General features: G+C 43.3%; 1 protein-coding gene across 1 annotated transcript in view; it reads left to right on the top strand.

Moving 5' to 3' along the window:
• Positions 1 to 16,109, top strand: part of CFAP54 (cilia and flagella associated protein 54) — a gene marked incomplete at both ends in the record, with an annotated part of 308,135 nt that overhangs the window by 154,542 nt on the left and 137,484 nt on the right. Inside the window, 2 exons of the mRNA XM_079714797.1 lie at positions 1,321 to 1,429; positions 14,109 to 14,261. Of these exons, the coding sequence (XP_079570923.1) occupies positions 1,321 to 1,429; positions 14,109 to 14,261 (262 nt within the window). The remainder of the gene's footprint in view (positions 1 to 1,320; positions 1,430 to 14,108; positions 14,262 to 16,109) is intronic.

Genomic DNA, 16,109 nt, shown 5'->3' on the forward strand with positions numbered 1-16,109 from the left:
GTTCTTCCCCTGCTTGGAATTGTGCCCGCCCCCCACCAAATATCTACATTGATTTTTCCTGCACCTTTTCCAGTCTTTGCTGAATATCACATTCTCTGTGAGGACTTTCCTCATTACCTTATTTAAAATTATGTGTTGTTTGCTCTATTTCTCTCTATAGCGTTTATAACTCCTTAGTATATTTTATAATGTACTCTATATTTTGTTTATTGTCTCTCTATTTCCACTAGAATAAGTTCCACAACAATAGGAATTTTTGCTTATTTTGTTCTCTGCTATATCATCTGTGAGCTTGGAGCAGTGCCTGGCACATAATAGTATTCAATAAAGATTTTGTGTGTGTGTGTGTGTGGTACGCGGGCCTCTCACTGTTGTGGCCTCTCCCGCTGCGGAGCACAGGCTCCGGGCACGCAGGCTTAGCGGCCATGGCTCACAGGCCCAGCCGCTCTGCGACACGTGGGATCCTCCTGGACCGGGGCACGAACCCGTGTCCCCTGCATCGGCAGGCGGACTGTCAACCACCGCGCCACCAGGGAAGCCCTTCAATAAAGATTTTTAAATGAAGCTGGAGAGGTGGGAAGGACCAGGTCAAGTAGGGCCTTATTAGGCTGGGGGAAGGAATTTTCAGTTTCTTAGACTGTCTTTACATCTCTTTGTAGAAGTAGCTACAAGGGACAATAAAGAAACAACATCTACATCAGGCTGGGGTTCAAGGATGGTTGTATTTTGAGCATTAGGTTAGTTCACTGGGGATGGTGGTGGGAGTGGACAAATGGAGACAAGAGGATGGTGGACTTTTAAAAGAATTACCTTATGTCTAAAAATGTCCTGTTTTCAGATATTTTACAACTTTAGGACTCAAGTATCTGTTAAAAGTAGTTTAAACAAATACTACAGAGGAAGTTAGTTCTGGAAAACTTCACCAGGGAAATTTAAATTGTGTTAATTTTGAGTAGGGGGGGAAATCTGCCATTGAAAAAGCAGCCTCTATTTTAAATATGTTTCAACTTACATAATGGAAGGTATATTTAGACTAGTGAATTTATAGAATATCAGAAAAATCATATTGTAATTGCTTTACATAATTTGCCTAATGCTTTTCCAGCTGTGCTATACAAAAGAAATATGAAAAATTATATACCCACATTTTTTCCCCCAAAAGTTCTCATGATTGGATACTACTCTGGAGCTTTTATTTATAGCATCTTTTTGTATCTCTCTTTTTTTTTACCAATGAAAAATATGATGAACACTTCAAGTAAGGCAGATTTTTGGCTATAAATACCTAAGTGATATTTGTTTTCTTCTTTCTTTTTTAAGATAACCTGCCGAAATTTCATTGGGAAACAGCTCAAGATTAATCCTCTAACCCATAAAGTGACAACTATAGGACACGGGGCAGATTTCCTTAAAAATCTTATCTATTCAGGTTGGAACCAATTTTAGCTTGAAACTCTTTCTCTTTTCTTCAAAACAAGGTTTGCTATTGTGTTCTGCATGTCAAGTCTTCCATAATTTAAGTGTTTGCAAAATTTCTTTTGCAGGTTTATTTGACTGAAAATAATCCATTTGATATTTACCATTTTATGTTGCTATAAATGTCACTTAAGGGGAATTAAAACACATGTTTTTTATTAGTTTAATCTGTTAGTTAAAGAAGGGAAACAAAAAGAGGGAGAAAGGAAATTGATGGAAAAAATAAAGATGGGAGTAGACTGTTTTGCACATTTTTCCCTGTTTTTAATCTCACTTGGGAACTCTTTAAATTGACCTTTTGCTATTTTCTTTGTTCCATCCTGATGCCCATAATAACTTCCAATTCCGTAATCAATATAGATGGTCCTTCTATTGGTGTTACCAAGGTTTAGTTGTAGGTCTTTTAATGAGAGTGCAAGAGAAGATCTGGGAACATCATGACTCCTTTGGTTTTAGCTGGTAAGCCCTCTTGGAATGTTCTGGTGGTGCAGCTTGTAGGAATGAGGCAATCAGATGAGATGAAAATGGAAATAAAGCCTTCTCTCAATTGCACTTTTCCTATGTTTTGGGTGTAGGAAAGAAATGCAAGTCTTCCCTTTGAAGTGTTAGGGTTCCTTCATTCATTTATCTATTGATTTTAGGTATGTATGTGTGTATGTATGTAGGTATGTATTCATTCATTCATTCATTTCTTGAGTAGGTCAGGCAGCTGTTCAGTCATTCAGCAAACATTTATTGAGTATCTACCCTGTGTTAAGTTCTGTACTAGGCCCTGAGGATACAAAGATGAATGAGACTAAAGATTTGTTATCCGATTTACAGCCCATTGAAGGAGACCGATAAATAAACCAGAGATTATAGTGCAGAGTAGTAAGGTCTATACTGTTATGACTACTGCTGCTGCTGCTATAAACAATAATAGTTAACGGCTAGCATCGCTTTTGAGAGACTCCATGTAATTTAGTGGGGTTAATGTAAAAGTGAAAGGCAAAAGCTGAGGTTAGAAAGGTTGGCAGGAGTTGGATAATAAAGGGTCTTAGAAGGTAGGATAAAGAGATTCAGCTTTATCTGGAGAGCTGAGGGGAGCTAGTTAGAAGGATGTAAAGAAGGAAGAGGAAATGATCATATTTGTGTTCTTGAACTTTCGGCAGCAGCATGGGGAAAAGGTTGGAAGGAGACCATGTGGAGGTAGGAGAGCAGCTGCTCCCAGCTTGTGTCTTTTTTTTTTTTTTTTTTTTTTTTTTGCGGTACGCGGGCCTCTCACTGCTGTGGCCTCTCCCGTTGCGGAGCACAGGCTCCGGACGCGCAGGCTCAGCGGCCATGGCTCACGGGCCCAGCCGCTTCGCAGCATGTGGGATCCTCCCGGACCGGGGCACGAACCCGTGTCCCCTGCATCGGCAGGCGGACTCTCAACCACTGCGCCACCAGGGAAGCCCCCAGCTTGTGTCTTACAGACATGATGAGGTCCTGGACTTAGATGGTGAGAACAGAGGGGTGGGCAGATATGCACTCGTTAGGTGAGGTGGATGGACGGGGAAGGGAGGAATTCAAGTTGCCTTGGTTTCTGGCTTGGGTGGCTAAATAGATGTGATATCTTCATTCTATAAACAAAAACAAAAACAGCAACAACAACAAAAAACACTGAAGGGAGGGGCAGGTTAGAGGAAAACATTTCTTTGCTATAACTGAGTTCAAGGTACCTGAATGATAGCTGAGTAGAATGATCCAGTATATGATCGGATGTACCAGTGAGGCACTCAGCAGATCTGTAATTTAGTCACTAATACATTGGTAGTGGTTGAAATCAGGGGCTTGTATGAGGTCACCCAGGGAGAGTTCTGTGGAGTATGGACCTGAGGATGGCCTCACTTTGGAAGCTGTGCTAGTCAAAATGGGCTGTGCTGTGTAGCAGTCATGAACAATCCCCAAATGTCATTGCCTTAGCACAGGGAATGTCTAGTTTTTGCTCATGCTACTGTATTCAGTGAGGTTGAGCAGCTCATCCTCATGGGTTGATGGAATGTCCATCTTGACACAGGCTTCCATGATTGTTTTAGAGGCAGGAGACAAAACACTAATGTTATCCTCTAGGGCAGCTAAACCTGGAGGTATACAGTAAATGGTTCAGAGCACAGCCTTTGAAGCAAGACCGTGTGCATATACTATGCACTTTGTGCTAAGGGCTTTATGTAGATTGTCTTATTTCATTATTATAACAACCCCCATAAAAGAATTATTATTATGCATTGGACATCAGGCACTTTATGAGTATTAGTGCTTTGTGAATATTAAGTGCTTTGTGAATGTTAGCTTAACAACTGTCTGATGAGGTAAGTTTGTTATTGTTCCCATTTTCCAGGCAAGAAAGAGAATGTATTTTATATATTTTTTTATGTTTTATAATTTTATATTCATGATTTATATATAAATCAGGTGGTGGCTCTTAAAGCTGATACTTGAAGTTGACTCATGTCACTTCTATTTTATTGGCTAAAGTCACATGGCCACATCTAACTTCGAAAGGAGAGGGAAGTGTGATGGTACTCTGTACCTCAAGGATAAAGAGATAGAATATGTGAAGAGCCCTAATGACTGTCATGGGAACAAAGAGAGAAGGAGCAGTATCTGAAAGAGATTGGGACATGGCCCAAGAGGTGGGAGGTACAGGAGATGAGAGTGGTACAAACAAGGCCAAGGTGAGAGAAAGTGTGAGTCAGCAGTCAGAGAGAGGTCACATAAGATAAGGACAGACTGTCTGTTGTATTTGGGAGGTCATTGTCACCGGCCTTTTTGCTGTCCTCACCTTAGGGTCTTGCTCTGGCTGTTTCTCCTTCCTGAAGTACTCTACCCCCATCTAGATGCCTGTCTGATAAATCCTTCACCTCTTTAAAATCTTTGTGCACATCTCAAATTTTCAGTGGTGCTCACCCTGACTGTTCTGTTTGAAGCTGCACCCTGCCTACTTCCTTCCAATTCTCCTTACTTTAATAAATGTATTCTTTTTTCCCGGAGCACTTATAACCACTTATCGCACTGTATAATTCAGTTTTTTGTTGCATTTATTGATCACTCGTCTGTCTCCCCTGATAAAATGTAAGCTCTGTGAAGTGAGGGATCATTGGTTCGTTCATTGATATGATCCAAATGCCTTCATCAGTGCCTGACACATAGTAGGAACTCAATATCTACTTGTCAAATGAATGACTTTGTGACTTTGACAAGAGTCACTTCAAGGAAATGGTGGGGAGGGGAGTGGAAGTATTTTGAGTGGTGGGTGCAGTAGTGGTGCGCTGTGCCTGCACAGAGTCATTAAACGAGAGTTGTCTTTCATGAAGCTTCGAAGTGACAAGGAAGAGGGGGGCAGGAGCAGCCAGAAGGAAAAGTAGAGCTCAGGACAGCTCAGGAGGGTTTTGTTTTGTTTGTGTGTCTGTTTTTAGTAGAAAAGAAGGAGCATATTTCTATATTAACTGAAAAGAGCCAGGAGAGGGGGAGAGCTCAGAGACAGGAGAAAAAGATATTTGATAGGGAAAGGAGCTTGAGGATAAACAAGGAAGAGAGTGGGACATAGGGGACTTAGCCTTAGACGGGAGATGGGAGGACACCCCTGCCACTAGGGCAGAACGGAAAGAGAGAGCAGGCCCAAGTGCAGGCACATTTGCAGGTGGTAATGGTGGGGGTCGCAGGCATCCTCACTGGGTACTGGAGAGGTTTGTAATGAAGCAGGGGGTTGAGAGCACAGCCAAGGTTGATAGGGTAGGAGATTTCAGGAGGGATGTGAGAGGGTTGACCGGCCACTGAGAAAAATAGGAAAAGGGAGGATAGAAGGGCTGCAGAGCAGTGTAGAGGGTCCAGTTGAGTAACGTTGGTGACCATGAACTTGTAGGTTTTTTTTTTTTTTTTTTTTTTTTTTTTTTTGCGGTAGGCGGGCCTCTCACTGTTGTGGCCTCTCCCCTTGCGGAGCACAGGCTCCGGAGCACAGGCTCAGTGGCCATGGCTCACGGGCCCAGCCGCTCCGCGGCATGTGGGATCTTCCCAGACCGGGGCACGAACCCGTGTCCCCTGCATCGGCAGGCGGACTCTCAACCACTGCGCCACCAGGGAAGCCCCTTGTAGGTTTTACTGTTCATGATAGTTTACTGTTCATGACAATTTACTGATAAATTGTCTTCTCATATTCAGTGAACAGTGGGAGGACCACCTTCCTGTGGTCAATCACGTGTCATTAGTTCCAGTCAAAGAGCATGATTCTTCCTGGGTGTGTTCTCCTTTTCTTCATCTTGTCTGTCAAACCTCTGGAGATTCCCCAATTTGGGATCCATAACTCAGAATGTGATTTATATTATCCCCTCCATCCTAAAAAGAGCTGGCAACAAATGTGAGAATATGTGTCGAAAATTCTTGTTATCAAAACGATGACTAGCATAGCAGGGGTAGGAGAAGCATACGTAGCAAAACTCTAGACCTGTGTGACCAGCAGGTACTTACTGATGATGGCCACAACGTGTCAGAAAAGCACTTTGCCTGCCTATTGTTAAGTTACGTTTGGAAAGGCAAGATGGCAGGTGGTGGGACAGAAAGGAAGGCAGGGGTAATCGGGCTACAGTGGTCCTTTGGAATGCTTCTCAGTGGTGGTGGGGGTATAGCCAGTTTGAGCAATGAACAGAGCAGGAATATTCAAATAGATAAAATCTAAAAATTATTGTAATGGCAGTAATGATTGAGCCAAGTACTTTATAACTATTACCTTCTTTAATTTTAACCATCTTAGGAGGTAGATATTATTATGCTTATTATTACAGATGAGAAAATTTAGTGTTACTAGTGAGTACTGGAACCATGATTCAAACCCTGGTCCGTCTGATTGCTTAACCCATAAGGGCTCCACTAAGCTATGAGGTCTGTTAATCATTTGTCCCCTTTCAGGTTAGACTCTCTTCTAAACTTATAGCACTCAAGAAAAAATTGCTATGTCTCAGTAGTTATGGGGAGGCAGATACTTTATTGTGACTTGTTATGATAGTTTCACAATTTTTAGATGATCCTGCCTAGTAACTACAGGTTTTACATTGAGCAATTATCATTAAAATCTTGGCGTCCACCTTAATAGCTCCTTATAAAACTGTAGGACCTCTGTGACTAGGAGCATAATCTGGCCTGGACTTTTGAGTTTATTAGGCAAATTTTTAGGATGCTGAATTTTTTTTCAGTATACTGAATTCAGATCATTAACATGTTTATAAGCATGATGGGTCTTATGTATATCACCACGACATGTTTGCAATTCTTAAAAGAATTTTTAAAAAGACCAAGTATACTTCTGATGGTTTCCACACCAGGTCACTGCTTTAGAACCTCATAGATTCCCTTTTGGCCTAACAGCATTTGGGGGTACTGCTTGATACATTTAATTCTTCAGAACAGGTATTGTAATGCTCCAGTGCCTAGGAACATTTGGTGTTCTCATTATTTAACAGCATTCTATTCTCCCTCTAGCTATTTAACAATGCATATGTAATTTGGTATAGTCTCTGTAAGATTTGGAGGAGTGAGAATACCTTACCTTACAGATGACTTTTTGCATGGATGAGTAACTTGCCTGCTTGTTAAGCTTCATAGGGGAGATAACTCTATGGATGTGCCTTTTTGTTTTGTTTTGTTTTGTTTTGTTTTTGTTACGCGGGCCTCTCACTGTCGTGGCCTCTCCCCTTGCGGAGCACAGGCTCCGGACGCACAGGCTCAGCGGCCATGGCTCACGGGCCCAGCCGCTCCGCGGCATGTGGGATCTTCCCGGACCGGGGCACGAACTCGTGTCTCCTGCATCGGCAGGCGGACTCTCAACCACTGCGCCACCAGGGAAGCCCAGATGTGCCTTTTATTGTAGATGTTTTTGCATTCTGTCTGGGATCTCTTTCTTGAGTTTTGACCTTATTGGTATTTAAGTTCTCTAATAGGGTAATTCAGTCGTCAGGTGTGTTGGAATTTTGAACCCTTTGGCTGGCCTGTTTTTTTAGTACCTCTGGACATTTAGATTGATGTGACCAAGTGTGTAGAAAGCAGCCCAAATTTTGTATCACTCCCTGATCCTTCCTTGGTGAACGCATCTCTCTGGAGTCATTGGCATTTCAATTTTAATATCTACACCGGTACAATGAGAGATGTAGTAAATTGAGTCTTTTTTCTCCTCCTCCTTCTTATTCTTACCTATTGCAAACCGTTGAGGCTATTAGTGCCTTTAAAATAGCTTCTTGAATTGTCCATGGAAGTTTTCAGAGAGGAACCCCTTGAGACAAAGATGGCAGGACGAGGCCTGCAAAGCTAATATTTCCTTATTCCTTTGCATCATTTATCTCATGTAGACAGCCACCAAAACACCAACAGAGCCCTAATTAGACTATAAGGAAAAAGGGTATACTAGGCTTGAAAGAAGAAAAAAAAAGTAAAGTAAAAGATAGCTTAGGAAAAAAACAAAGAGGAATGATTTATAAGCAGATAGTTGATAAAAAGTAGCAGGATGATTTTATTCAGACCTCATATTTTAAAGATGGCAGACATCTACTCTTCCATCCCTCTTATCACCCCCAATCACTGGCATGCCTTCGTGAATTTTATTCTAGAATGTAAGCTCTGGGAGAACAGGGAGTGTGTCTGTTTTGTTCACTTGTACCTCCTCAGTGCCTAGCACGGCATCTAGTGATGGTACATGCTCAATGGATATTTTTTAAATATATGACTGACGGTCATAATGTGAGCATCCGTCTGTTGAATGCTTCCTCCATGACTGGTGCTATGCTGGACACTTCACACACAGGTTAGAACAGTAACCCTTGGAGGTAAATATTACCATCCCAGTTTTAATAGATATTTAAAATGAAGGCCTGGGGCTTCCCTGGTGGCGCAGTGGTTGAGAGTCCGCCTGCCAATGCAGGGGACACGGGTTCGAGCCCTGGTCTGGGAGGATCCCACATGCCGCGGAGCAACTGGGCCCGTGAACCACAGCTACGGAGCCTGTGCATCTGAAGCCTGTGCTCCGCAACAAGAGAGGCCGCGACAGGGAGAGGCCCGCGCACCGCGATGAAGAGTGGCCCCCGCTCGCCGCAACTAGAGAAAGCCTTCACACAGAAACGAAGACCCAACACAGCAAACATAAATAAATTAATAAATAAATAAATTTAAAAAAATAAAATGAAGGCCTGGAGAAAGTAACTATCTCAAAATATTAATATGTGAGGGCTTCCAGCTTCCTTCTTTTCCTTTGCTTTGCTGAACTTCTTTCCCTCATCTCACTCTCTATGGAGGAAAAAAATGAAAGCCAAGCTCATGAATTCTGGCAAGAGAACGGAGGAAGAGAGCAGAAACCTATGATCTTCAGGGTGTTGTGCATACGGGTTGGGGTGGGGGGGAGGGGCCTGCCTTGTCGGGGATGGTGCAGGACTGTGCACGCTTAGAGGAGGGGACATGGTGGAGACAGGATGGAGGGGACAGACGAGCGAAGTTGGCAGGAGAAGAGCGAGATCACCGGGGAGCTAATAAAGAGCTACTGTGGCCTACGTATGTGATCCTCTTAAATGCGTGACAGGGAAGCGTGTCAAGAGTGAGCTTGCTCGGGGAACAGATGCTCCTCTCCATGTGGCCGTGTTCCTGGTTTGACTAGAGCCTCCAGGGCTTCTAGACGTGAGGGTGGTAATGAAAGATTTATCTCTGTGGCCATTTGAATGTGACCCTGTGTTGTGAATTCCATCGGGATCTCCCTGGGCTTACACGGACCCCAGGCTTATTCCTGTCTTATTCTCAAAGTGTCTCTGTGCCCACATTAGCAGGCCTCAAATTGGTGTCACTTCCTGTTCCCCAGATCCGATACCCTTTGGAAAACTAGTTGGGAAAGGCTTCAGACTTGAACCCTGGTTTTCTCTCTTATCTCTTGTTAAGGGTTTAAAACAAGGGAATGTCCCTCAAATTCACCTTTCCTCCTTTGTAAAGTATAAGTGATATCTATCTCTGCTAGTTGTAAGGTGCTGTGAGGATTGATTGTGATTAATGCCTATGGAAGTGATTATTAATAAAGTTTATCCCAGCCATTTAGCTTTGAAAACTGTTGTCATTCATTCATGTAACAAATATTTATTGAGCACATACCATATAACGGGTATGGTTATAGGCCAGGGGTGAATTCAGGGGACCAAATGGGCAAAAATTCCTGCCCTCGTGGAGCTTGCATTCTAGCGGCCAGAGACAATCAATAAACAAGTAAAACATGTAGTACGTCAGAAGATACTGGGTGCCACAATTTTAAAGAGGGTGATCAAAGGAGGCCTCACTGAGCAGTTAATGGTTAAGCCATAAGCTTAAGGAGCTGAGGAATCACGACATGGAGATATCTGAGGGAAGAATGTTCTAGATCAAAGTGAACCACTGTTGCCAAGACCCTCAGGTGGAAACATGCCTGGTGTGGGAGGGAGTGAGGGGGAGAATAGTGAGGAGATGGGGAGCTTGTTCATGTTGGACCTTAGAGGTCACTTCAAGGGCTTTGGTGTTTGCTCTAGGTGATGAGGGAGCCAGTGGAGGGTCTTGGACAGGGACGTGACATGAAATAACTTACATTTTATTTTTTTAAAAATTATTTATTTATGTATTTATTTTTGCCTGCATTGGGTCTTCGTTACTGTGCGCAGGCTTTTTCTAGTTGCGGTGAGCAGGGGCTACTCTTCATTGTGGTACGTGGGCTTCCCATTGCGGTGGCTTCTCTTGTTGTGGAGCATGGGCTCTAGGTGCACAGGCTTGGTAGTTGTGGCACACGGGCTTGGTTACTCTGCAGCATGTGGGATCTTCCTGGACCAGGGATCGAACCCGTGTCCCCTGCATTGGCAGGCGGATTCTAAACCACTGCGCCACCAGGGAAGTCCTGAGAGAACTTACATTTTAAAAGGCATCCTCTGGTTGTTATGTTGAGAGTGGCAAGGGTGGAAACAGGGAGACTGATTGGGGGCGGCGATTGCAGTAATTCAAAAGAACATGATAGGTCTTTGGAACACAGTGGAAGTGGGAGTGGAGAGTGGAGCTGGTGAGCAATGGTGGCACTCTGGATGTTTTCTGAAGAGGGAACCTCCAGAATTTGCTGTGAATTTGACTTGGGGCATGAGATGGCATGAACAGTCAAGGACGATTTCAGCTTTTGGCCTGAGCAACTGGAAAAATAGAACCATCCCTTAATAAGATGGGGAAAGACTATGGGAGGAGTAGGTTTAGGGAGGAAAGATTCAGAAATCAGTTGGGAACCTGTTAAGTGTGAGATGTCTATTAAACGCACAGTGGAGGAGACCATTGGCTAGATGAGTCTCAGGACTTCAGGAGAGTGGGGGCCAGAGATGGAAATTTGGGAGCCAGCAGCATGTGGATACTTAGACCCATGAGACTAGATGAGGTCATCAAGGGGGTGAATGTGCTACCAACCTGGCTTCTTGGCCTCTTTAATCAGTAGGAGTTCATAAGAGGCAGGACGAGAAATTCAGGCAAGGCTTTAATGGGACTCGTGCTACCGCCCGGGGGAGCAAGAAGAATTAACAGGTTCCCTTGCTCGCTCCCCGACTGGCATGGGGGCTGGTTCCTTAAACGGGGCGTGAGGGCAGATCAGTGGGTAAGGCCGGAGGGGCCCTTAGGGTGGTCTCTCCGCACCCTTGGTGGTCCTGTGTGCAGGGATCATGCCCAGGACCCTGCTTTTGCTCCCAGCACCTCAGAAGTGACAGTCTGTATATCTTATTGTTCACGATTTGCCCCAACTGTGCATGCACGCAGTTATTTTTAGTCCCTTATAGTTTCTTTGTGTTCTGTTGCTTGAGCAGATGCTTGTCCAGGTGCAAGCACTGCAGCAAAGGGTCCCAGGTGCCAGCCTGCCTCAAATGTTAGTTAAGAAAAGAGAGGCATTCTAAGGATTGAGCCCTGGGCTTTTCCAGTATTAAGAGGTTGGGTAGATGAGGATGAATTAGCAAAGAGGATTAAGAAGCAGCATCAGTAAGGTTGGAAAAGGACCTCTAAGCCAAGGGAAGAAAGTATTTCAAGGAGGAGGGAATTAGCAACTGGGTCAAATGCTGTTGAAAGTTTATGAGGGATGAAGTCTAAAAATTGAACATTAGATGTAGCCACGTGAAGATCCTTGGGGTGAAATGATGGGGGAAAGTCTGATCTAAGCAGGTTCAAGAGAGAATGGGGAACAGTGAAAATAGAACTTTTTGAGGAGTTCTGTTGTAAACTGGAGCAGAGAAATAGGATGGTGTCTTGGGCACGTAGGGTCAAGAGAAAGGGCTTTTATTTTTTTTAATAATTTTTTTCTGTTGTAGAAATTTAGATATAGTGACCATGCTATACATTACAGCTTTAGAACTTATTTATCTTGTAATTGACGTTTGTACCTCTAGGCCCCTTTCACCTATTTTGCCCATCACCCCACCCCCTGCCTATGGCAACCACCAATCTCTTCTCTGTTTCTATGAGTTTGGTTTTTTTTAGATTCCACATATAAGTGAGATCATACAGTGTTTGTCTTTCTCTGTCTGAATTTATTTCTCTTAGCATCATGCCCTCAAGGCCCATCTATGTTGTCACAAATGGCAGGATTTCCTTCTTTTTTATGGCTGAATAATATTCCATTGGGTATATACCACATTTTCTCTCTCCATTCATCTGTTGATGGACACTTAGGTTATTTCTGTGTCTTGGTTATTGTAAATAATGCTGCAATGAACATGAAATTTTTTTGATTTTTTTTTTTTTTTAAGATAGGAGAAACAAGGAAAATGTTGTTGAGAATGATTCAGCAGAGGGAAAAACTGATGATTTGGAGGGGAGAGGAGAATTGCTGGAGTGATGCCCTGGCAGTGTAGATGGGCACAGGTGCTGTGGGCTGGGGGGGGTCTGATGGTAGGGGATTGCAGGAAATCCCTTTGGATCCCTCCCATTTATTCCCACTGAGGTAGCAAGCAAGGTCATTGGCCCTGAAAGATGGGGAAGAGGTAATTCCCACTCCCTTTCTTTTCTTTGCCACGTAGCCAATTAACCACTCTCCTGTCGCTTCTAACATTGGAATGTTCCCTGTGTCCCTCCCTTGTTTCCACTGCTACCACCTCAGTCAAGTTCAAATCATACAATGTCTGTGTTATAACTTCACAAGCTCCCAGCCAACACCCTCTTTCCACTGCAGGCTGCTGTGCGAACAGCGGCGGGCTAACTCTTCCTGAAATACTTATCTCTTTCTGCTGGGGTCCTACTCAAAACCGTTTCTTGACTGCCCATTAAAGAGGATGAAGGCCACTTGCTCAGCGAGGGCTTCAGGCCTCTGGAAACCCTTCTCAGTTCAAAAGGACTGGCCATGTCATCTCATTGTGCCCTGAATCGCCACCCTTAATCCTGCTCCCACCCCCTCCTTGCACAAACTAGTTCTGTGACCCAAGGGATGCTGCTAGACTTCTCTACGCCTGATTTTCCTCATCTGTAAAATGAGGATATAATAGTACGTCCTTCTTATGGGTGTTGCTAGGATTCAGTGAGACTATCACAGTAATTATTTAGAATAGTTACTGGCATAGTATAAACACCTAATCAACTTCAGCTATTCTTATTCTAACTGTCTGAAACCCCTTGCCTCTTCTTCCTGATCTGACCTTCCCTATCCTCTAAGACACAGCTGGCATAGCTTCTCTCCCATGAAGTCTTTCTTGCTCATCCTTTCCTGCCTGCATGATCTCTCTCTTCTATCTTTCCCTCATTTTCACATGTAACCAGATACTTTCTGTCAAGGTGATTTTCATACTCCAGTGTTAGAATGCCTCTTTGCTTCAGCTAAACGGTAAATTTCTTGAGGGCAGAGGTCATGCCTCGTAACCTCTTATAGCCCTGTTCCCTAGCAAGCTGCTGCACTCTCAAGACCTCAGGTTTTACAGGGGATATTTGACCTGCTCAACTTGTTGAAGGGGTAAATTTATTTGTTATTCATCTGAAGCCTGTGTTTCTTCTTTCCCGTGTGCCTGCTTCATGGTGTATGCAGCCGGTCTGCAGCGTAACTCATGGGACCGTCACTTCCTCTCCAGGGACCTTGCAGCAGCTCTCTGCCAACATCTGCCCTTCTGGCCACTTTTCAGGACTGCTTTGTAGTTCCATACCTGTTGATGGCTTCATCTTCCTTTCCTCTGCATCCTCCAGTGTTAGAAAGCTGTCTTTTCCTTCTCTCAAGGGAGCAGTTGCCCATCTCCAAGCTTCTTTGTTTCCTCCTTTCGTCTCCTTCCCAAGGCACCTTGGCTTTGAAGAGGCTGCTGAAAAGGAGTAGGTTATTTCATCTTTTATGATCAGCAAAAGAAAAAGTAGGAGGCTTCATTAGGAAAATTGGCAAGATCTAAAGTTATTTGCATTTCATACAAATCAAAAGTTTTCTAAGTTTTTTTCTTTTTTTTAAAAAGAACTGTCAAATATACCAAAAAAAAAAAAAATTTGATCTGAACGTTGAAGCAACTGCTGCAGACCTGGGGGCTTTGAGTTTAGCAGCTTTCGTTTGGGCCCAAGAAATTCCCTGAATTAGAAAGTCTTTTGCTGCTTGTTGGCTTGCTGCAACATTTCATCCCTCACGTGACTCTTCCCTTTCCTTTCAGAATACAGGGAAGCCAAAGAGCTCCTCTGTGTGCCCGTGGACGTGACAGACACTTTGAGATGTTTTAGAGAGACCTTGGAAAAATCCAAATATCACAGCAGATCAATCCGACACAGCAGAAAGTTGCTTTCATTATTTCTTGCCCAGACACAAGGTAAAATACAGTCGTTCCGTGGCATCTGTGGGGAATTGGTTCTAGGACCCCCTGTGGATACCAAAATCCGTGGATGTACACGTCTCTTACAGTCAGCCCCCCGTATCTATGGTTCTGCATCCCCAGAAATGGAGGGCTGACTGTACTTGCTCTACATCCCTTCCTCTTTTGCCCAGGGTACCACCCCGAGGGTCTACTGTGTTCTGCCGTAGGTTCCTGCTTCCCCCACTTCCATGCCCACTCCCTGCTGCCTTTCACTTTCTTCTTGTCTAGTGGATTACATCTCTGTTTCTCACACTTTATTCCAACCAAAGCACTGCCTCACTCATCTGCTTCTATGCCTTCTGTGAAATGAGCATAATCCCTAAGTGGAGTAAATATGGAAGCAGTGCTATAGTCTTATTTTATTTTTATAAGTAGATGAATTGTTTCATACCGAATTAACTACAATCTTTTACCAAAACACTACTTTATCAATGTCTAAGAAAGGGATGCATTTTAATATACACATCTAGTAAAATTTCTTATTAATACCATAGGTTTTGATCTTAGAGATTTCTTGTAGCTTAAAAAAAAGATATTCACTGTTCTTGGTTACATTACACTTGTTTTCTTCCTTCTCAAAATCTATTGATTTGTAAACTCAGTCAAAGCAGGACTTCAAGTGGTTAAGTGGTAACCTCAGAGAGAAAGAAGATACTCAAATTCAGGCCGAGAAAAATCTCAAATTATCTACATTTAGGTAATTTAAAATTTGTTAAAACCCTAATTTGTATATATAATACTTGCTGTTCACATTTATCAGAATAAGAAGAATAAACTTAAAGAATAAATTTAAATTAATAAACTTAAAAAAATTGTATTTTAAAGTTATTAATAATAGATGTAAACTTAGCATCTGGAAGCAGCCGCAGAGCAGCCGCAGAGCACAGGGAGATCAGCTCGGTGCTTTGTGACCGCCTGGAGGGGTGGGATGGGGAGGGTGGGAGGGAGGGAGACGCAAGAGGGAAGGGATGTGGGAACAGATGTATATGTATGACTGATGCACTTTGTTATAAAGCAGAAACTAATAAAAAAATTATTAAAAAAAAAAAACTTAGCATCTAACTAAGATGCTAATAGTCTCTGAACTGATCTTTTAGAAGTTTGACCCATTTTGTTTTACAACCCCTGACAAGTTTTATTGATGTATGTGTATATGTCTGTATGGATGTTTGCATCAATATGTATTCATTCTTGTTGCTGCCCCTTCTCCCTGCAGAAAGCACTTACTGTGATATGTACCCACAGGTTTTGGTTGTATTGTCCACAGACACGCATTACATTCAATTGGCCCTCCACGTCATGTTTAAACTTCTTTCAATTATGGTGTACGTTAAAAGTGGTTAGGGACGTGAATAAAAAAAGCAAATACAATTCCTAAGAATGGTTTACACCACCTCAATCTGAATTTCACCTGGTACTAAGATCTTCTCAGCAGTTTATCCCCAGTCCTTCGGCTGTAGACCTAAATCCATTTTAGCTTCTTTGTCTCTGAGGTTTTTGACTACCTCCCCTAGAATATTTTTCCTTTTTTTTTTCCTGTGTGTTCTCTTTTTTTTTTTTTGTGGTACGTGGGCCTCTCACTGTGTGGCCTCTCCTGTTGCGGAGCACAGGCTCCGGACGCGCAGGCTCAGCAGCCATGGCTCATGGGCCCAGCTGCTCCGTGGCATGTGGGATCTTCCCAGACCAGGGCACGAACCCACGTCCCCTGCATCAGCAGGCAGACTCTCAACCACTGCACCACCAGGGAAGCCCCTGTTCTCTTTTCTTATACAGAGACAGGTTCTTTCCCATTTTTTTTTCTCC

The sequence above is a fragment of the Hyperoodon ampullatus genome (genome assembly GCF_949752795.1).
Source record: "Hyperoodon ampullatus genome assembly, chromosome: 11".
NCBI lineage: Eukaryota > Metazoa > Chordata > Mammalia > Artiodactyla > Ziphiidae > Hyperoodon > Hyperoodon ampullatus.